The sequence below is a fragment of the Papilio xuthus genome, unplaced genomic scaffold (genome assembly GCF_000836235.2).
Source record: "Papilio xuthus unplaced genomic scaffold, Pxut_1.1 DF828780.1, whole genome shotgun sequence".
NCBI lineage: Eukaryota > Metazoa > Arthropoda > Insecta > Lepidoptera > Papilionidae > Papilio > Papilio xuthus.
The window spans coordinates 4,712,272-4,734,139 of NW_013529869.1; the positions used below are offsets into that span (position 1 = coordinate 4,712,272).

At 35.6% G+C, this 21,868-nt stretch overlaps 2 protein-coding genes across 4 annotated transcripts in view; one reads left to right on the forward strand and one right to left on the reverse strand.

Annotated features, from left to right (window-relative positions):
- Window positions 1-16,707, forward strand: part of LOC106128398 (leucine-rich repeat flightless-interacting protein 2) — a 25,193-nt gene extending 8,486 nt beyond the window's left edge. The window contains exons 1-8 of one of the 3 annotated variants that reach the window (XM_013326766.1): window positions 768-1,246; window positions 13,056-13,182; window positions 13,646-13,758; window positions 13,932-14,078; window positions 14,224-14,512; window positions 14,711-14,851; window positions 15,074-15,261; window positions 16,016-16,707. In XM_013326766.1, the coding sequence (XP_013182220.1) occupies window positions 1,004-1,246; window positions 13,056-13,182; window positions 13,646-13,758; window positions 13,932-14,078; window positions 14,224-14,512; window positions 14,711-14,851; window positions 15,074-15,261; window positions 16,016-16,126 (1,359 nt within the window). In that variant the 5' untranslated portion in view covers window positions 768-1,003 and the 3' untranslated portion in view covers window positions 16,127-16,707. Of the gene's footprint in view, window positions 1-767; window positions 1,247-7,886; window positions 8,697-13,055; window positions 13,183-13,645; window positions 13,759-13,931; window positions 14,079-14,223; window positions 14,513-14,710; window positions 14,852-15,073; window positions 15,262-16,015 lie in introns of those variants that run through there. The other 2 variants (XM_013326765.1, XM_013326767.1) reach the window with 2 other exon arrangements.
- A 3,633-nt stretch (window positions 16,708-20,340) lies between these two features.
- On the reverse strand, window positions 20,341-21,850 carry MED19 (mediator complex subunit 19). Its single transcript, XM_013326552.1, has 3 exons — window positions 21,552-21,850; window positions 21,094-21,465; window positions 20,341-20,686 (listed from the first exon to the last, which is right to left on the reverse strand). The coding sequence occupies exons 1-3, from the start codon at window positions 21,730-21,732 to the stop codon at window positions 20,526-20,528; spliced, it is 714 nt and encodes a 237-aa protein (XP_013182006.1). The 5' UTR covers window positions 21,733-21,850; the 3' UTR covers window positions 20,341-20,525.
- Between the last annotated feature and the right edge of the window lie 18 nt (window positions 21,851-21,868).

Below are 21,868 nucleotides of genomic sequence, written 5' to 3' on the forward strand. Positions count from 1 at the left end.
CATCCGAAAAGCACTTCCGATGTTATATTGACATCATTGTGCATTGAACGGTCGCGATATAAATTGACCAATATAATACAAATGAAAAACAAAAGTAACTAAACAAAAATTTACCTTTGAAAATAATAAAATTGTTGAATATACTTTGGTAATTTACACTAAAATACGTAAGATAAACTCGTATATTCCACCAGTTGCAAATAATATTCTCGTTGTAACTGTACTTATGCAGTCTTGCTTTTTCAGTAAGCGACCCAATAAGATAGAGAGAAATTCGGCTCAGCCGAACCGGTTACTCCGGTCCTATAATGCGATTGTTTACGTCACGTGCACATGTAGATATGTACGAAAATAAAATTAGGTTCCGTAAACCCCGGAAAGGACAAATTTAAGTTGCGCTATCTATGACAAACGAGCGATTGCCTCCAGAGTCGGCTTCGGTGCAACTCCGTAGTTGTGGCTGGCTGTTAATAATATATGAAATATAAACTTATTTACCGTTAGTTGAACATTCATCAGGAAATTGCTTCACGGAGAGCGACCCACATTGCTATCTAACACATGATCTCAACACCAACTAATGCGTTCAATTGATGGTATACTAAAATAAAGTTGTAGTTCAGTGTCTGCGCTAAAAGTGCATTTCTCCAGCGCATTTCGCGTGACACGGGATGAAGGGGGATGGGTTTGGGCGGGCGGTCTGGAGGGGCGCCGCCGGGGGAGGCGCGTCAACGACCGCCGCTCGCCGAACGCCGCCAGTCTGCGAGAGCGCCTGGAGAACGTTCCGTGCAGCCGTAGAGCTCGCCTCGTCTCGTCGGCGTCTCGGGCCCCCACGCGCTCCCACACCGCGATTGTTAATTAACTAAGACACGTGCGTGCTCTTGACGGACTCTCTTAGTGTCACTGAAGTGCGGACGTCGATAGAAATAGATTTACAAGCGACGCGTGCCTCTTAGTTGAACGGATAATGTTTTAGAGGCGCCATCGTTGCGTTGTCACGACGATGGTGCGGTTGGGGTTGGCGATGGTGGTAGGAGTGGCGCCAGCGCTGGTGTCGTGGTGGCGCGGTCAAAACACCCAGCTGCCGCTGCCGCTCGTCTCTCCCGTCTCGCCCGACACTTCACCGACCTCGGATAAAGTCCCGCGGTGGCCCCAGCACCGCTCGCCCTCCATCTCTGATTGCCTTCCCAGCAGCAGTGACGAAGAGTCGGCACGCTCAATCGTATGCCATGTGCGCCCCAAGATCGTAAGTTAACATAATTTCTCTTAGTTAGAAATGATACGCGTTTAAACTTACAAGGTTGCGGCTGTAGTTACCTTCTTCTACTTTCATAATATTCCTTTATAACTCAAAATCTTTACATGTTAACTTCGCTGACACAGACAACAATAGCAATCACATCTCAGCAAACTTGAAAATCCTCAGGCCTTCGCTCGACGCCTGCAAAAACTTGTGCAAAAAAGTGTTGTAAAAACTTTGGACACCGCGCAATAAACGTTTGCAAAACCAAACTTTACTTTGCAATGATTATTACTTTATAACGTTTAATTGCATTACGCAATTTCCGAAAGTGTTGTGCTGAAATGTGCACGATCATTACACTGCATACGAGATAATAACTGCAAATTTACTTTATATTGCGTTATTATCTGTAATTACGCTAGTTTTCATAAATTTAATTGAAGTCGGATACTACTGCTGTAAAAACGTTGAGAAAACACAATGGTTATATGATCAAAAGCATCTAACTTGTAAGATACCAATTACTTAATGGTTATGGGCTAAAAAAAATCTTTCTTTACATTATTTATGTCATTATATTTTAATATCTTACGATTTAGAAGAACAGTCACGAATCTACCAATTTATTTGTGGCATGTTTTCCTCTTTCGGTGAAATTCTATATATTTATTATTATACTGAATATTTTCTTACTTACCTATCGGAAGTAAATGATAGCTTTCAATAATAAACGTCACTTAGTTTCTCGTACCGAAGTTTCCGCTTTTCGAAAGCTGCGAATTTCACCAGCGACCCGCGCGATGACGTCACACAGTTTTGTGTTCATAGCATTAATGTTGCATACAATAGCCGTCATACAGCTTTGTCTGTGAGCTTACTCGTTAAGATTAAGTACGAACACCATGATATCCAAACTTCTAGGACATTCCACGTTACGACAAATTTTTAGATGTGTTTTTTTTTTACAAAACACAAGAGACAGAACGATAACCGTATGTAAATACAACGTTCCGTAGATATTTATACAAAATCATGTTTTGTTGTTTACTTTGAGATACTTGTTATTATTTATGAGTTATATCCGCTGTCAGATGTAAATATAGTTTTCGGTTACTCGTGATTAAAAACTTTGAGTGTTATGTATTATTGTTATAGTATGATGACTTATAATACTTAAAAATGCAATATTTATAATCATACTATATGACAGCAAAATTTTAGTATTTAAAAAGTTTTTTTTTAATAGTATTTTTTCTATTTACATCAATATGGCGACCCTACTGGTGAGTCAGGTGCATTAAATTTTCATCAGTTGGCACGAATGGGCCTCTTGAAGCACCACTACGGCAGTTACGCTGATAGTCTTAATGACTGCGTGTTACTGCGAATGTTCCTGAGAGTATTAATGTGTAAAGCTATATGAATACTTGGTTTATTATTTTACTGACATAAATTATGATGTGTGACTGAATATGAGTTAATTTCTAATACCTTCTAATACATAATGGCTGGATAAATTCATATATGAAGCGAAATCAGAAAAGAGCACGATGATGTTAGTGCATTACGTTGCACTTGTCATAGAGTTATCGAGTTTACTCACAGCATTGATTTATAATTTGGTAGATGCATTCATTCATACAGATTCAAACGTAAAATGTGTATAATATTTTATCGACACATAAATTGAGTTGTTTTAGGGGTTATGCCATTTTTGTGAAACATGCATTACTGATATTGTCGTTTCGTAATCCCTAATAGACAGTGTAACAAGTGTGAAAGGGACAGATGCGTACAATCAAATAGAGACTGACAACAAAAGAAGTAAATCTGTTAATTCTTGCATTCTCCATGTTGTAGATGCTTTAGCTTCCTAAATATATTGACGACTAGTCATTAAAAAAAATTAAGTTAAATATGACATATTTTTTTCTATTTCGCAGACTATCTACGGATTGTTAATTGTATTTATTAATGTTTTGAATTATGTATAATTAGATGTAAGATAATTGTTACGTATGTTATGACGGCTGCCAAGCGAATCTAGTTCATACGCGGTACGTTCACCTCTGCAATTACGAAAGCGTGAGATATCCAACAGAGTAGAGTTACCACATTTATGGGTTTCGTTAGAAAACCTCTTTTAAAAGATTTAATTAACGTTCTAATGCATTCCTACACGTGAAACTATTTTGATTAGTTTTGATGCAGTGCAACTTTCAGAATAAATAATTATTGAAATATTTTCGTACATTTTGAAACTATATGTTTTTGTTTTTGTAACATTTACGTAACTTTGGATTTAGTTTATGTCGAATTGTTTGACATTTTAATGCGTGCCAAAGCTTTGCATATTTTTAAATCCGTCCAAATAACCCTTGTAATAAACGTCTTTAGTTGTTTTGAAACCTCAAAATATTTTATGATATCAAATGATTTATTTATGTGAATTCAGATATGACGGCTGATAGAGATTTATGAACGATAAGTACATACTGTGCCGACCCTCCGTAGGGATAAGATCAGGTTGATGATGAAATGATTTATTTGTGTGTGTGGTCACCCGAGGAGCCCATTCGTACGGGAGCCCCTGGCGGTAACCGCGGCGCAAATGTCACGATATTTACGTACGAGTCGCGTGCGCATCTCAGTACCGTTCGATGTTAAACAGTTAATCGTCCGCGATCGACTTCTACTTACCGGCTTCTGACTTTTACGCGCTTTTAGACAATTATATCCTTCCCGTGCCTATGTGATTACTTGGTTGTGATTTAGAATGATTTGGTGCTCTTCAATCTATACAAAGTTCTCAATAGTTATGGACGCAGAGGCACCAAAGCAGCATATCTAACATTGCATTACAAGGTGACTACATTAATTTTACATTTATGAAGGGAGGAAGAGGGAGTAAATGGAAAATTTAATTTATAAACATTATATAAATTAAATTTACCACTAACTTTATTGTAACCTTCGTTTAACATTGGTAACCACAGCTTAAAAACTTCTGTCGGTACATGAAATAATAACCACAGTTTAAAATAATGACTCAATATTGTTTCGTGTTAATAATAACTACCGCATTGCAAGGTTAAGGAACGTATCTTGATTTGTTACAATTCTTTGTTCCCTAATAATAGCAGAAATAAACCTTGTTTACGTTTAATTTTATTTACTCCGTAACCACTAGCATGATACTAATGGTGAGTTGAGTTAGACGTCCAGTCGTTAACAATTAAGTTTCATTTACCCTATTTTAGCGATTCGTTGTGGGCTAATTGTGACAACGGTTGTGTATTTAAAACTGCCTACGTACAGTTATGCCTGTGCCCGCATTGTACGCGTTCCGTTGACCGTGACAATCCTGCACCTTTGTTGGAATACCGTATGCGCCTGCGCAGCCGAGAGCAATGATATACAGTACTGGGAGATGAGATGCTGTGACTGATGTCCCACATTGTACAAACACTATAAAGATTACAATTAGTGGAAATGGGATAGCAATTCCTTTCGGTATTCAATGGCTTTAGCAAAGTTTTTGAAAAGCTAATCGTGTTTCAAGAGTTGATGAGAGGGATGACTATGTTTTTGTACCAGAGTTTCGGCAGTGAAAACCCCCGGTTATTCATTCTTTTTGCAGTCGATATGTTTCTTGAAGTATTTTTAAATATTTATGTCAAGTATTGTGTTTCCTTCCGCTATGGTATTTATTTAAATTGTTTGCGTCAATGTTATTAAGTTAATACTTGTGTTACCCAATTTGAACATATCACTATCAGTTCCGTTGGTGCATTACGTCACTACTATACCCGCGATTAGTTCAATGTCGAACATTTTGTATTTACCACAAATAGACCTCGTTTTATAGAGATATAAAAATGTTATTAAACAAATAAGCCTTATATATATGTTTAACTTGACTGCCAGTTTACAAATTGCCAAAATATAATCAAGAACATTGTCGTTTAAGCAAATGTCTTATAATAATTAATATAATTGTGAATATGTTTGTTTGAAATTCATGTTGATAATAAAGTTGCATTGGCTATCAATATAGGGAACAATTAGTGTTGGAAGCATATGTTTTTCCCCTTTAGCATCCATCAAACTTATTTCTCAACATCTCGCTTTGTCATGTACGTCATGATTCAATTGTTTTATGTACAAACAGTCGAACTTGAAAAACCGAGAGTTATTATCTGGTCCGAAGGATTACCTCCATAAACGAGAAACTCGGGGATAAAAGAAACCTGTGTAAAAGAGAAAATATCTCAGTGCCTTGGATTCCAGCTTTACGTTGGAAAGAAATCCTCTGTGTTCAGAACGAACTGTAGGAATCGCCACTTAAATATGACGAATGCATTTTGGTATCTTCCGTCTCATAGGATCGTCGCTTAAATTAAAGGTCAAGGTAAAAATTAAGTCCTATTATAAATTGTAAATGTCATAACCTAGTGTTGCGAAGGATTTTGCTAATTCTCATCTAGACTAGATTCTAGGACGTCTTAATATGGATTTGTTAAACTGTGATAGTTAAAATCAACGGAAATGAAATCTGAACTGGTCTGCAAGTCGTGCGAATAACTCTTTGAAATTAAATTATTCATTAATATTTGTATTTTGCAATAAAAACATTACAGCTCTCGATTGGCAGTTTTAACATTTCGCGTAACTAACACCTTAATACTTATGTTACAGTGCATCGAAGAGCGGAAACATAAAAAAGATATATAGAATAAACAATATTTTTACCTTAAATTAAGATTACATTCAGAAAAATCATATATTATTCGTACATGAAATTAAAATAATAAACTAACTTTTATCGTCAAGTTCTAAAATTAATGAATAATTAAGATAAGCATAACGGCAAATGTAGAAGTAGTAAATAAGTAGATTCACACAAGAACTCATTAAAATAACAATAAAACATACAGATTTTCTGTATTTTCATTTATGAGTGTGTAACGAATAATATTCTTTATAATCTTTGAAATAGTTTGTTGAACTGTTCATGTGACGTATCCACACAATGATGTGAAGTTAGGTTATGTGGCAATTGTAATTTCATGGCTATTTGCGAATTGTATGAAAGTTGTACAATGGATTGCCAGTTTGAGCAACAATTGTGAATTTAAAGGCAAATTTTAGCAAACGATTTGTAATTTTTAGGGTTCTGTACCTCATAGGAAAAAAACGGAACCCTTATAGGATCACTTTGTTGTCCGTCCGTCTGTCTGTCAAGACCCCTTTTTAAAGCTAAAGTACTTAGCTACTATAAGATTCATCCATAAGTAAAAATTCTACATTTTTTTATTCTTAATATTCAAAGTTTATTTGGTATTGAACCATTTTTAAACTTTTATAAATGCTATATCGGCAGCGTAATAACTAACAATAGTTTATGTCAGCTGGAAATGCGGTTGAGTTAATCTTAGAGCACAATATGCTGTCGGCGGCTGATATACGATCGGAAACATACGTCCTTACCATCGACACCATGAACAGTAAATCTGCCGCGCAGGGGACGTTTCCTTTACGCAAAAGGATCGACTACGGCGACCATTCCATGTAGTTTTGCAGGACAACGACTTATTTTTGTATCTTTGTTTTTTGTTTAATGTTTAGTTTCAAGGTATCGATAAATTATTTATCAAGTATGGAACTTACATGGTTAGGAATGTAAAATTTGGAAATGGTATAAAACATTGTTTAGGCCACTGTATCAGACGTTGTGTTCATTATAACTAAGGACAAATCAAAGTCTACTTTTAGTCCCTTAAAATATGTATCAGCTAAAGATTTATCGTTCTTTTAAACATGATCCGATTTAATTATACAAATGTGACATATAAACTAGATATTAATAAAAAGAACCTACAACCTTGTCCGCTATTCTCGATCAGTGAAGACCGCATTGTAATATGACAACGCCATATCGAATTTCAAATCAAGTAATGATTACAAATGGCTATTATTTATTGTATGATTGATTATTAATATAATATGAAACATGATTCTCAACTTGATATTTAATATTTTCATTAGCGTCAACATATCTGTCCTTAGTCTCTTGTCCACTTACAAAATTAGAGAAAGATGATCTATTAAAGCATGATTTTGTATATTTTACATTGGGACCTGGCTTTTCTAATGTTGCAATGACCAGTTGAGTTATTCTAAATCTTAGTGTCCGTAAAAATTTAAGTGTGTTGGTAATCCTAGTCGGTTCTCAGTAAAACAAAGAGCGATTAATCATTCACCTTCGCGCAGGAGCGGAAGCGGACAGCGCTTGGACATGTCGCGCCGCCGCCGTCAGCTCGCTGTAATTTACTTTAATGCTATAACTGTAGACGTAAACGTTTGAGTTTCTTTCATTCAAACTTTCTTTAACTAACTAATTCGTTTGGTAAGAATGTCTCCTCATCATATTTCCTAAAATTTATTCGTATTTAAAATTATTTTTGCCTTCTTAGTAAACAAGTATTTCTAATGAGCAGGGTCGTTGAGTTGAAAGTCACCGCCCGTGTTATATAAAAAGCTAACAAGCACTTGCTATTTTTCTAGATGATTACTGCTATCCGCTTCCGCGTGCGCGCAGTGCGCAGTGCACAGTACGTGCGTAACGGTGGTGCGCGATTACGACAACGATAGCGCAAGCCGCAAGCGACGATCGTGCGAACTGACAGTCTGTCCGCGACAGCGTCGTCGACGCCCGCGCCGCGCCGCTACCTTCCCCACATGTTTGTAGCGAGACGCGCGATAAACATCCCCCATTGTAAACATACCAACCGTGTTTACAAATAAACATTATGTTGATGCGATCATACTATCCCATTGTCAGCGTCAATTGTCTTCAGAGGAACGCGCGGTCCACTCGTGGCGACTGACGGTGGAAATTATCGATAAGATAAACAGAGTGTGGCATTTTATCGCGGGCTATACGGAGTGCAGTGCAAAAATTACGTCCTTCCTTTCTACTCGAGTGCTATTGCATTGATAAATTCTTTAGACAAGTTTGTTGTGTTAAACAGTTATATGAGTGAATATCTGACGAATCAGTTTAGCAATGGGTCATAAATCGGAACTAACACCGGATAATAGTGACGAGGAGAGTGGTGAGGCCTTCACTGATGGCGATTTCGACGATTCAGGTGAAGAGGCTGTTATCGAACGATCTAATGTTACCAAAATAAGTCAACTACCGGTTAATGATACTGTAAATCCCAGCGTTGATATCGGCGACGTTAATGATTCCAATAATGAAAATCAACCTGTGACGAATGGTAACGAAGGCAACGGGGACGCTGTTGATAATATAGAAAATGGCCACTGCGCTCCATTGGATGTCTTGGTCAATTATATGGAGCAAAGCGTGACGGATGCGCGCAAAGATTCTCAGAGCGAAATCAATCCGTCGATAGTCGGGATTCTCGGAGACCAGCACAACCATGTACGTATCGAGAACTCATACGTGATTAAGTTTCTTTATACGGCTATAATAATATAAGACGTTTTGAGGACGCAGTCTCTCGCTGATCGCTGCTTCCTACTTTAATGAATCTAATTGGATCCATGTAGAACTTTTTTTCAAGCTTTGTCTATGTATATTGTATATTTCTTTTATTGTATTTCTTATCGATAAGTTTTTCTTTGTTGTTAACATTAGAATTATCTAGTACTGCATTGTTTTAGATATAAATAATTTATTTTGATTTGCTACAGATTTCTTATCAAGATCTTATCAAAAATTCGTAGCCTTCGTGAAAATTGTGAGGCCATAACACAAATACCAAACTCTTGTCGTGTGATTGTTGACTTTGTTCGTTAGTTCTAACGTTGTTAGTTTAAGGCCGTACACATGTGCCGTATGAAGTTTACATAAGTATTACTTCATTTACGATTTTCTTCGTGACGGCTCTATTTTTTCAGCCGTTACTTTGCTAAAAGTTTTAGTCACAGCTCCGGTGACTGTTCGACCGTTCGCCTAAATTGTACTAACCTTGCAGTGTCGTTTGAGTTTACAATTTAGTTAATAATAGAATCTATGTATTAATTTCGATACTTATTGTAGTTATGTAATATAATATGTAGTTAAAATCGGCAAGTGTTGGCCAGTGCACGTGTGTCGCCGGTGGACGGCACTCGTATCGAATGTAGTGCACAGCGACCTCGCCTCTATGTCATGTTGACGTTAGCGAGCCTGCTCGATGTAACCGCCAGGTGTCTTCTCCTCTATGTAAGTTAGTAGCAAAATGTTCGTAAAGACGATTTTTGAGTGCATTGTCAAAAAGATGAAAAATTTGCAGTTAGTCATCTTTATCTTTGGTATCGATAAACAATTGAATGTTTAACATGTATTCACTTAAGTGCGTGTGTGTGTGTAGTTAACGTCTGACAGTGATGTCATCGGTTTTGATGGCTTTTCCAGATATGGCTTCTTTTCATAAATTCAAATTCAATGTGCTACAATAAAACCTTTCCTTCACACAGGCAGATCTCTACCTATAAATTCTATCCTCTGTCTGAAATTGTAATTTTGTTTTCGGTTAATAATCTGTATTTTAATTTCTTATTATATTAATAATAAGAAATTAAAAGCTTCTAAATATGGGCTAGAAAATGATTTATTTCATTATTTTTACCCAGTATGTTGCTATTTCTTGCTCCAACGAATTTCCTATACGAAAGGACGCAGTCCAAGCAGTTTAACATTCTATAACCAATTAAAATGTCATTAATGTTTGACGGAACTATACGATACAGTAGTCATCGTCATATCCTTTCTGCGCACGCGTTGGATCGACAAATAGGCTGAGCACGACTTATTGTTGTATCTATGGGACTTTATATATATTAAATAGATATATATATATAAAATAAATTTTCTACATCATACCAAGGAGTTTCTACATCATAACAAGGGGTTAAGGCCTTAAGAAAGATACATATATTACATATTAGAATATTGTAAACTCAACGATATCCTGATTCTATTCTTTAACGCGACTTTTCCGAAACAATTATACATAACAGATCGTTGTCTCTCGATGAAATTTCAAGATCTTGTGCAACTATGAGATTATGATTCTCCTAAATTAATAAATTGGAGTCGTGAATTGTTGAAAAGAAATTAGAACTTTATATGAAGTAGACGCCTCCACAGTCGGCCTTAACTAACTGAGCTAAAAACTACGCGTACCTTGCTCCGTGTGACATCATTTCAGCACGTTTGTTCTGCGACTTGCGTAATCTAGTGTCACTGTGACGAATGTTTTATTACTTCATAGCCGTAAACTCTTGCGCTATTAACGTAATGTGTAGGCAGAGATCAAAAAGATAGAAGAGAACTCTATCTTTGTCTTATTGGAAAAGTAGTGGACTGGAGAGGGGATGGGTAGGAAAGGAAATTATCTTTTCCCAGTATGTCACCTTTTCCGGCACAATTAGCTTCTTTAGCTCAACTATGGGCAACGGTAAATTCTCTGTTTTAGTGGATAACAAATAATCCCTTATACAGTTGCTGTATTGTGGTATGAAAAACTATGGTGAAATTTTTGTTGGTCTAGCCATTCTACTATTCAGTGCATATTTAACAGTCATTTTTATAACAATGAGTCGGTTTCTATACCTTAAGTAATCTATTCTATAGAAAATAAGACAATATTTTTGTTTTATAAGAATCGTATTACGATAGTGTATATAATTCCTTTGTGTATCGTAATTGTGTTGCTGTTGCTAGTAGGCAATTGTTTTCAGTTTTAATATATCAATAGCTTTAGTGACTAACCATGTGAATATTTTCCTATGATGCACTCCACTGTGTGATACCTCTAAACAAAAGTAATTAGTAATACTTGGATCTCAAACAGTATCCGATTTTCATTCTAGTTTACTATATCATATTTAGGACCTGAATTTTTCTAATCAGTAGTTTTTGCTGCTCCTTTTTATAATAATTCCCATTTTTTATTTGTTTTCTCTTTTCTGATTTTCGTTTATGATTCTACGAAGGTACGACTCGACGCTAAGTGGCTGTTATCAAAGGATGTTCTACTTAAGCTCCAGTCTATTGAATTCTCTTTTGATATTATAATCAGATAATAATATAAGGATCACAATCCCGGTAATTTATCCTTACTTCTTCTAAGTACTATGATCTAAAGTTGAAATGGCTTTGTGCAAATGTCAATTATGTTAATAACTTCAATATTGCAAAGGTGACTTCTTATTCTTTTGTTGGTCTAAATAACTGTTCCGAATCCACTTTGATATTAGAGATGTTTAATTCTGTACATAGGCATTGTCGAGAAATCTCTACATGTTCGATCGATCGAACCCGCCCACCATCAGAAAGGTGAAATTTATGATCCGTTTTCATGTCTTTTAAATTTATCTACGCTGGTACATAAAATATTTTAACTATTTAGTAACTTCGTCGTCAGAGCGATTTCGGCTATCTAATAAAATAAATATTTATCGTAAGTGATCAGTACTGCAATATTAAAATATTAATAGTCGCTTTTTTTGATTATAAGAATAAGAATGTGTTGGTACTTTGATCGTCAATCGAATTCCTACTCGCTTAGTAATCATTTAATTATTTTGTGTTGATGAGTAACACAATCTTGTTACTTTCTCGGGGATACCCGGTTGATGACCATTGGTTATTGATGACGCAACATCAAATTTATCATTAATGTAAAGTCCAGTCATAGTGAAATGTTTTCGTTATTGAAACGTCATCACACAGCTCATATGTTGCATATAATGTATTATCATAATCAGCCTAGATTTATCCACTGCTGGATGAAGGCCTCCCCCATCAATTGCCACAATGACCGGTCCTGTGCCGCCCGCATCCAGTGCACGCTTATATATTTTACTAACATGATAGAAGTGAATGTTTTGATGGATGGATAGATGTTCAGAACGGCCGAACGGATCTCTATGAAATTTGTCATAGATGTAGAACAAAGTCTGGAAGAACACATAAGCTGATAATTATGTTTTTAATTTCGTGAGCACAAAGATACGGGCCACAGTTAGTAATGGGTACACAACATAAAAGAGTGAGTAAGGCGTCTGTATAATTCAAGTGTTACTTTACACATTTACGCTTAAATTAATTAGTTTTAGGACGTTTTATGCAGTTGCGATTTTTTCATACGAAAGTAATCTTGCCTAGCCACTGACACTAAATGTGTTAGCATATATCTATTAGAGTTTGTCAATGAATATTTATGAATGCAATCGAAGGAAAGTATAAAGAAATGTAGTTTCGGATGTTTGTTTTATCATTGGTTTATCAAATATATAAATGGGACGTTAAGATAATATCGTGTATGTTAGACGTGACGAGTCATTAAAACAAAACATATTTACAACACGACGCTCGCTTATCAAGTGCTATCTGTACATCAGTATGACCATTAAATACTGATTGTTATGATACAGGATTTTTTAAAGTGACCAAATAAATGAATGAAATATGCTACGATCTTTAAGACGATATTACGACAAAAAGGTTTATTAAGTAAGTCGCAAAGCTTTCCCTTGTGACATTGGGATATGAAAGTAAATTGTACTTGATGTACTTGACTAAAATAATACGTTTATTAAAAACAATTTTTGCTAAGTAAAGTTTTATTATTTTTAACTTATAACATCAAATAATATTTGTGGATACATGTTGCGGTTTCAAACGGATATGTAATTATTTGTGATAGTTCTATAAGTCAATTATAAAGCTAACTACTTAAGATTCTTTCAAATAGTCATGGTAATGATTGGTTTGTGTCATTTGTTATAGGCGGAGCAACGTCTGGCGGCGCGGCGCGCTGCGCGGGCGGAGGCGCGCGAGATCCGCATGCGTGAGCTGGAGCGGCAGCAGAGAGAGCAGGAGGACCATGCCGACAAGGCATTCGATATGTACTCAGGTATACTCATACACAGAAATGAATAGAAAGAAAGAAGAAAGTTTTTATTATAGGTAATAAAGATTAAACCAAGAAACAATAACTAACATAAAAATTGCACATAACTGAGAACTTAAATTAATCTTAAGTTACCATTTATGGTTAATTTGGATAATCTAGTGATGCCCACACTAGGCAATGCCTGTATCGTGGGCACCGATATTCAGATACGTATACAATATTCAGTCTACAAAATTAAAAAAAACCCACACTCACGACAATTTAGCATTTAACATAGAATAGCAAAGAATTAACGATTGTCAAAAGAGTGTTCCATGCTGACCTTAGCCATGACAGCATAATCATCTGAAAAAGGTGAAGCAGCCCTTAAAATAAGGTTGTTTGTGCAGTTAAGTTAATGTTGCATTTAAATAAGGACGACTGTTATGTATAGTATTAATGTATAATTGTTGTAACGTTACAGAGACAGTGGGGCGTCGCGGCGGGCGACTGGCGGCGCTCAGCCCCGCCGTGCACTCGCCGCGGCGCAGCTCCGAAGACTCCGCGGACGATGTCTTCAGCATCAAAGACCTCAGGGTAACATTAAACACACATTGATAAAAACAAACTGTTATTATAGCCGAATGGTTTTGAACGCTTACTAGTCTAGAATACTAAGATATCGAAGTAAAAGTTGTTATTTTTGATATCAAAGCAAAATTAATTACATTTGCAATTATCGAATTGAATTTAATGTTTGTTTATTGCAGCACGAGCTGAAGGAGGTGGAGGAGAAGTTCCGAAAGGCGATGATCCTGAACGCTCAGCTGGACAATGACAAGGCGGCGCTCGGCTATCAGCTCGAGCTGCTAAAGGACCGCATCGAGGAGCTTACCGAGGAACACGCGCAGTTGCAGGTCAGACTCAAAACAACAAACTATTAAGTCAAGATTGCACGGAACTTGGAATTTGGCTTTTAATCATAATAACGATAATTCTAGTATCAAATAAGAGAAAGTTTCTTAAAATAATTAATTTAAATGTTAAAATATTTACTTCCAGCGTGAACATAAAGAGAAGTGCTCAGCGCATGAGCGACTAAAACGCGAGCACGCCACACTGGAGCGCGAGGTGACTGCAGCACGAGACGCAGTTCGTGCGCGGGACTCCGCCGCAGCAGCCGCGGGCTTCGCCTTCGTCGAGGCAGAGCTTAATGGCACTGCGGAGCAAACGGAACTGAACGGGGCAGAGCCCGAGCTGGTAGCGCAGGGCTTCGGCAGCGTTCCCCCTCTCGCCCTCGTCTCACACCACTCGGAACAGCTGCTCAATGATGCCGGAGAAGGCACCCTGGGTGAGTATTTGACGCTTATTTGTGTGAGGTAACTTAGTACGTGCTCGAACATTTGTGAAAGAGTTTTTTACTTTTATTAACAAACAAAACAAGAGGAAGAAGATTCAATCAAGGTTTTTTTACTAAGCGAAAAATTAAAGATTACTGGATATTTTTGGCTCGAATGCAATAAATAATTGTATATTATTGTGTTCGCAGACGTGCGGTTGCAGAGGCTGGTGAGCTCAAAGCAGGCGCTGGAGTCTGAGGTGCGCAAGCTGAAGCTCTGCCTGAACGAGGAGCGCGCCGCACGACAGAATGGCGTCGCCGCGCACCACGACAGGGAGCACGACAGCGAGCGTGAGTACACACACACGCACTACCTCTATACATGGACAGGCTATAAACCGTGGTACTTTGTGCCCATTTGATTTTCGCCATGTTGGCGCTGGCTGTAACAGTGGTGAGGATAGGAACTAATAATAGACATAAAAGTAACTGTCAGGAACTTCCATAGGCATGTTTAAGTCGGAACAAAACAGGTGTCATTTTCAAACGGTCATTTGTCGGACGGTATTGCAGTGGAATCGCTGCGCAAGTCAGTGTCGGAGGCGAAGGGTCGCGCGGCGCGGGCGGAGGCGGAGGCGGCGCTGCAGGCGGCGGCGGTGGCGCGGCTGGAGGCCCAGGTGGCCCGTCTGCGCGCGCGTCAGGACCACCAGGACGAGCACGAGGAGCAGCTCAAGCAGGAGCGACGCAGGCTGCAGAGGGAGGTCTGTACACAGAAATACACAGCTCTATGATTACGTCGAAATTTCAAGAACTCGGTTTTGATCAATGTAAACCACCTTTCGTGAGTACCAACTATAGGAAATCTAGACCAAAATCAAGAAAAGTACGTGAAAAATAAATGCCTTTTAGTTACGAATCAAGTAGAGATTACAATGATTCCATTGCTACTATCATTCAAGCATAAAGAATATTTTATAGAAACAAGAAAAAATACCAATATTGTTTTCAGGAAGTTGTTGACTTCTGGGCCGTTATCAATAACGGAGACTGCTAACGGTATGGTGGCAACGCAATCACAAGTTTTACCTGTTTTGTGACCCAGTATCAGACATATCCCAAAATAAATCGTCCCCCTGTATTATATGTCTCGTTTATTAATGTGCGTCGTTGTATATAAATAATATTAAAAACCGCCAACCGTGACTGATCAGACGATACGTTATTGTAAAGTTGTAAAATTATAATCTTGTGATGAAAATCCTTCGATTCTTTACCTCGCAAGTACCAAATTATATCAATCCAAATTTATGTAATCCTCGTGTAAATAAAATCCTACAAAAATTTGAAAAAAATATGTCTTACATCCTGCATGTTATGATTTACTGATTTTAAACTGTACTATATTTTTGAATTTGTTATATAATAAACATCTGTCTGAGAGAAAAGGACATATAAAAAAAATATTCAAAATAATAAGTTAAGTATGTAAATTAAATATAATAAATATAATTCCAGGCTAGAGAAGCTTTGAATCGAGTTGAGGAGTTGGAGACGGAGAACAGCCACCTCACGAAGAGACTTGACAAACTCAAGAACGCCAAATCAGCGCTACTCAAGGAGCTGTGACCTTAGTCACTTCAATGTTGCCATTTAAATAGCTGACTGAATGGATTTAAACAAGGATATATTATCTGTGGAGGCAGATTTTCGATTTATTTAATATGATTGTATACATAAAGCTATTGTATGTAAATATGAGAATTTCATGTAAATGATTGATGAGTTTTCTTTTTATATTTGGAATTAACAAATAATTATGTTAATATTGTTTGTGGCAGAAACATCTAATGTCATTTAAAACTAACAAAGATTTGCTAATGTGAATTAGTGTAATTAAATAATTATAGTCTGTGACTTTTGTATCTGTCGTGTCAATATATTTTCGCAGTAATCGTTGCATTAAGTGTTAAAAACGTTATATTGTTAATTGATGAGTACAAATAATTCATGTTTTATAGGAAGGTAAAAACGCAGATAATATTGTTTTTATCTTGTATATTAGGTAAATAATGACAGCATGACAGGTGCCTAAAGTTCGGTGACAGCTGTCATTGTGACAGTTGTCAAAATGCGGGTAATATAATAATAATAGCATGATTTTTAAAATAAATCTATTATAATTTTGCCTTTTACTTTCCTACTTAAACATTAATTATTATTTCCAGATATGTTATTTATAAATTGTGCATTTACATGTTTATTAGCAAAATTTCAAATGCATTTATTAAAAAATGACAACCCAGTGTTGAAAATATGTTGCGACGACAGTTAGAGCAAAGTTGGTCTTAAACTTAATTATTTTATTGTAAATTACCTTTATTAATAATTGTGTAATATAATAATGTGTATAATTTAATTATGTTTTATTAATAATAACCGATTATTTATTTCGTACGGATATAAATATGTTCGTATTATGTATATTTTATTTTGCGCTGCGCTCGCTTGCCTGTTTCGCCTTTGACTAATGAAATTTAAACATCTTTTTTAAACCGATTATTTTTAACTTGCCATTCTCACTAATTGTTTTTTTTTTAAATGATATGTAAACATGGTATATTAACATCACTCAGTAAAACCATTTTCTTAATGATTTGTATATCTATGGATACATATTTTATTTTATTGTCACTGTTAAATTCGAGCAAACTAACCTTTAATATAATTCTATTGCTCAAAATTAACTATGTGATCGTTGCTAGGCTATAAACGTCCATTTAACGTTCTCTAAAATAAAGACTCCATGCACAATTATGAAAAAAAAACATAATTTTTAATTTTAGAAGTGGCCAAGTTCATTTTTATTTTTTTATGGCATTTCTCCGTTGAAGAGTCGTGCGTGGATTTTTTCTTCACTAAAAAGTTACCACACAGCCTGTCGTTAACAAATTTTATTTTTATATAAATGTTAGTGCGAGTAATAGATTTGGCGTTTCAGTATTTGAAATTTATAGTATGAATAAATTTAGTTTGTCTTTTATATACGTCACCACCAAAGGGCAAGCAAAATGGCCCGTGTTAAAATATAGTTATGATCTCAAACTACTCAATACGTAAACAAAATAATATGAAAATATATTCTATAATTTCATTTCAAATAACTTTATGTTTGAATAATTTTATCATCAAGTAATGTATTTTATTTTCATAGCAATTTGTTTATGCATTAGTTAGTTTGAAGTTTATTGAAAGGGAAATAAAATTTTATAAGCTTGAGTAAATTGCATAACAATCCGGTTGTTCATATTTATAGTCAGCGTGTTTACTGTAGTTTATAAAATTTTATAATTCCTAATATTAGTGATGCTCAGTTAACGTGTGCCATCGCGCACCAAATAAATTAGCATACAGTAAATAGTTTAAGGACGATCGATGTTGGACTATCGATAAAACAAATTTTAAACGATGTCGAAACATCGTATTACTTTTATTTATGAAGAAATCATATAACAAACATGCTTGGAATATTGTTCGACGCTGCGCATAACTTTAGGTGCGGCGAAGGTAAAGGGACGCGGGGAGACACGCACTACGCCGCTAACCTTGAGCCAACAAGGATTGGACAGTAGCAACATTTAAAAATAGGCGTAATTTTATGCATTTTTTTCCTTATCCTCGGTTATTATTATGGCCAGTTTTTTTTACTTTTGTTAAATCGATGTTTTATCGATGTAGACAACATCGATATCCTACGATCATCAGTCATCCCTATTAGATCAATGTAGTAGGTAGGGACGAAGGGTATTTAGTGCTTGCTAGATGTTGTTTTATACGATTGAGACATAAAACACGTGAGAATTTCACGAGCACCTCTCTATTCAAAGCATACCATAGCTGTCTGAGACAAATGAGTTAACAATTTATAAAAAAACATCACATTTAATATCACAATTAAATAAGGTCTTGTTATTGACGGTTTTGTTATTTTGTAAACAATGTAAATGTCACTAGAACCTGTAAAGGGGGAAATTCCACTGCCAGTACAATACATATTCTTTATCACAGCAAGTTTTATACAAGTGTTTCGTCAGTGGAAACTGTTACGTATCACAATTTTTTAAAGCGCTGTATGTCAAACATGTGCTTCGCCGTGTATAAAGTACACAGAAGGTCTAGAATTCGGTCTATGTGTGCGTATGGGATGCAATTTTGTAAGTATGTTGTATGTATTTTGGTGCTGCATTACTAATTTATATTGTTTTATTACTAAGTATGACCGTCTCTTTTAAGAAGCGAAACCGACTTAATAATGTATAAATTTGGATACTTTGAATAAATTTCGCTCGCAATTTTTTTGTTTTATTTATACTCCTTTTATTGAAGTGACGGTAGGTATGAGTAACCTACCGCAGTACTGAAGAGGATTATGGTGGCACTAGCTGTCGCCCGCGACTCCGTCCGTGCGGAATTACAAACAAACATAATAAGTAGCCTATGTATTCTTCCACACTATGTTCTACATCTATCCCAAATGTCAGCGAGATCCGTGTTGCGCAACACCGGAGTTATCTTCGAGCAAACACCCATTTAAATATTCGCATTTATAATATTAGTAAGATAATGTTAAACCATATTGGTGTATCCTTGGATTCTGCAACTACTACTATTGTGCGAGTTCTCAAAACCGCATATTTTGAGAACTCGTTTTTTGCTACACCGCGACTGAGGCGTATTTTGTTTATCGACTTAAGTTATTTTTAGTCTTCATTTTTATTTTGTTTTGCAATAACTCGACAAAAAAAAACAACAAAAATAAACAGACGCATGTGGGAAATGAGACACGTTTTATTCGTTCTATTTATTTATTTCATTCGTAATTTACGTTTGTATTGAGTTTTACAAAAACACAACATATGAGTTTGTATGAAATTAAAATGTTGTAAAAAAAATGTATTTAATGGCGACTACACTCTGTCAATCACAATTAAAATGTTGAGCATATGTAACAAGTGTCCAATTTATTTACAAAGTCATGAAGCATAGATGGAAATCATTAGAAAACAAAAGATATGCCAAAAAGCAGTGAAAAATTTATACGCCATTTTTATTTCCTAAAAAATATTTTACAATTACAATCTGTTGAGTAGTTTAATATTAAGGTAGAAAAAAAACAGATTATTTCTTTATACAGAGTGATTCAGATGAAGAACATTTGAAGTTGTACACTTTTTGATAATAGATTTTGGTTTCCAAAATATTTAAAGATTTCTGTCCGACTTATTTTTAGCACATTGATATTGAGTAAAACACAAATTCTGGTACTTACATAATCTAGGATATAATATTATCTAACACTTAGAACTACAATATTTGAGATAACCTGAAGCCCTGAAGCCTGAAGAAAGTTTTTGAAATAGTTCATACAACTTGTCAAAAAATTTCTTAAGAGCCCAAAGTTTTGTAATACATCTAACAATGGTATTTGTATTACAAACTACATGAAATGTTATTTTAACAATTACTTTGATGATCTTTGACTAACAAAATAAAAAAAAAATAAGAAATTTTTTCTTAGTATAAATACATTGAGATGCATAAAATTTTTTTGGAGTTTTCTCACCCACTTTTATGAGTTTTCAAGTATGGTGTTCCAATAAAGACCAAAAAATAAATTAAAAAAATCATCAATTTCTTTGGGCCCAATAGTTAAGATGCATTCATTAGGAGACTTATTTTATTTGTAACACTGTCTAAAAATTCTTTATAAAACAATTAGCATCATGAAAAATTGATATTTTTGTGGATAACTTGACTATTTTATTATACATAATTTTTAAGGTTAAAATAATTGTCAAATTTTACAGAAACTACATTCTTAATTTGAGCCATGTAAGCTTTTAATACATTGAAATTATAGTTTATTACATTTTTTAAATTGTGAAAAATATGATTTATGTTAACATGGTTACAAGTCTCCCTCTTTGATGCATCTCATTATATAAGAAAACTTACTCACTACAGCTGCCTAAGCCACGGGATGCTGGCTGGGCGTGAGCCCCCCGTGCTCCGGACTGTGCTTCTGTTTTTTCCTCTTTTTCTCCTTTTTCCGTTTCTTACGCTCCTTGTCATCGTCGTGACGTTTCTGTTTTTTGTGTTTCTTTTCATATGTGTCTGGATTTGAAGAATCTGAAATTGTACACACATCTTACTAATATTATACATGCAAATGTTTAGATGGACGGCTGGATGTCTGTTAGAGGGTATCCAGAGTGGCTGCCTGGAACTTGCTGAAATTTGGCATAGTATGGAAGAACACATAGGCTACTTATATTTTTTTTTCCGCGGACAGAGTCGCTGGTGGTAATTTAATATAAATGATTGTTAAAGGGCAGAATAAGTTTTTAAGTATAATTATTGCATCAAAAAATTGTTGAGTACATTTAAAAATTTAGCTAAAACTTTGAGGAATTTTGACTAAAAATTATATGCATAATGCATGCAATGTAAAAAAATAATTGAATCATACATATTTCTCATTCACACACATATTTTACTGTAAATTATAAGAACTGATTCTAATTAGTCGGTTCTACCTTGTAGAGGTGTATCCTGTCCTGGGGGAGCACCATCTTTGTGTTTGTGTTTCTTGTGCTTACTCTTATGCCTTTTGGGAGGAGTTGCACTAACATAACGGTACTGTTCCGGCAGGGGACCTGGGTGCAGCCGGAAGCCTGCTAGCTGTGCACTGCTCAGTGGCAGTAGCTCTTTACCACCGATCGGTCTTTTGGCTATTACTGACCCTAGCGTACTGTTGTCTTCTTGCCCAGGACCATCCACTATGCCTGGCAAATTAGGCAAAAATGAAGACAGTGATTCCTTTAGCTTTTTCCCATTAAATTTACTATATGAGTGTTCTAGGCCATAATATGCCATTAAATTTGTTGCGCCTGTTAGTTCACATTCTCCTGTAAATAAAAATAAATGTTAATTTTTAATCGTATTGTATTTAACTTTATTGGTTGTTGTTGTGGAAATATATTAATGTACGTACCTGGAGGTTCTTTCATCAAATAGAAAGGACCACTGTGTAATATTGCAGGGTTCTTGCCGAGTGAGATAGTGGTTTTGAGAGTCCCAGAAGAATCCTGACGTGAAACTACTGGTGACCTCGCTCCTCGCGGTGAGGATTTTGGTGAATATGGTTCTACTTTTCTAAACTGATCAGACATCATCTTGAATCAGCATTGTCTAGAGTAAGTGGCATAAATAAAGAAACGCTGAAAAATTAAAAATAATACAAACTAGAAACTAAAAATAAGTGTTCCCTTCTCTTGTATGTTGCAATCTACAACAGATTAAATATTTTTT

Bases quoted from the DNA above. Each gene is read 5' to 3' on its own strand.
- MED19 (XM_013326552.1), bottom strand. From the start codon at position 21,732: ATGATGTCTGATCAGTTTAGAAAAGTAGAACCATATTCACCAAAATCC. The intron at 21,466-21,551 runs GTACGTACATTA...TTTTATTTACAG, and splicing joins TTTGATGAAAGAACCTCCAG to GAGAATGTGAACTAACAGGC. The intron at 20,687-21,093 runs GTAGAACCGACT...GTACAATTTCAG, and splicing joins ACAGGATACACCTCTACAAG to ATTCTTCAAATCCAGACACA.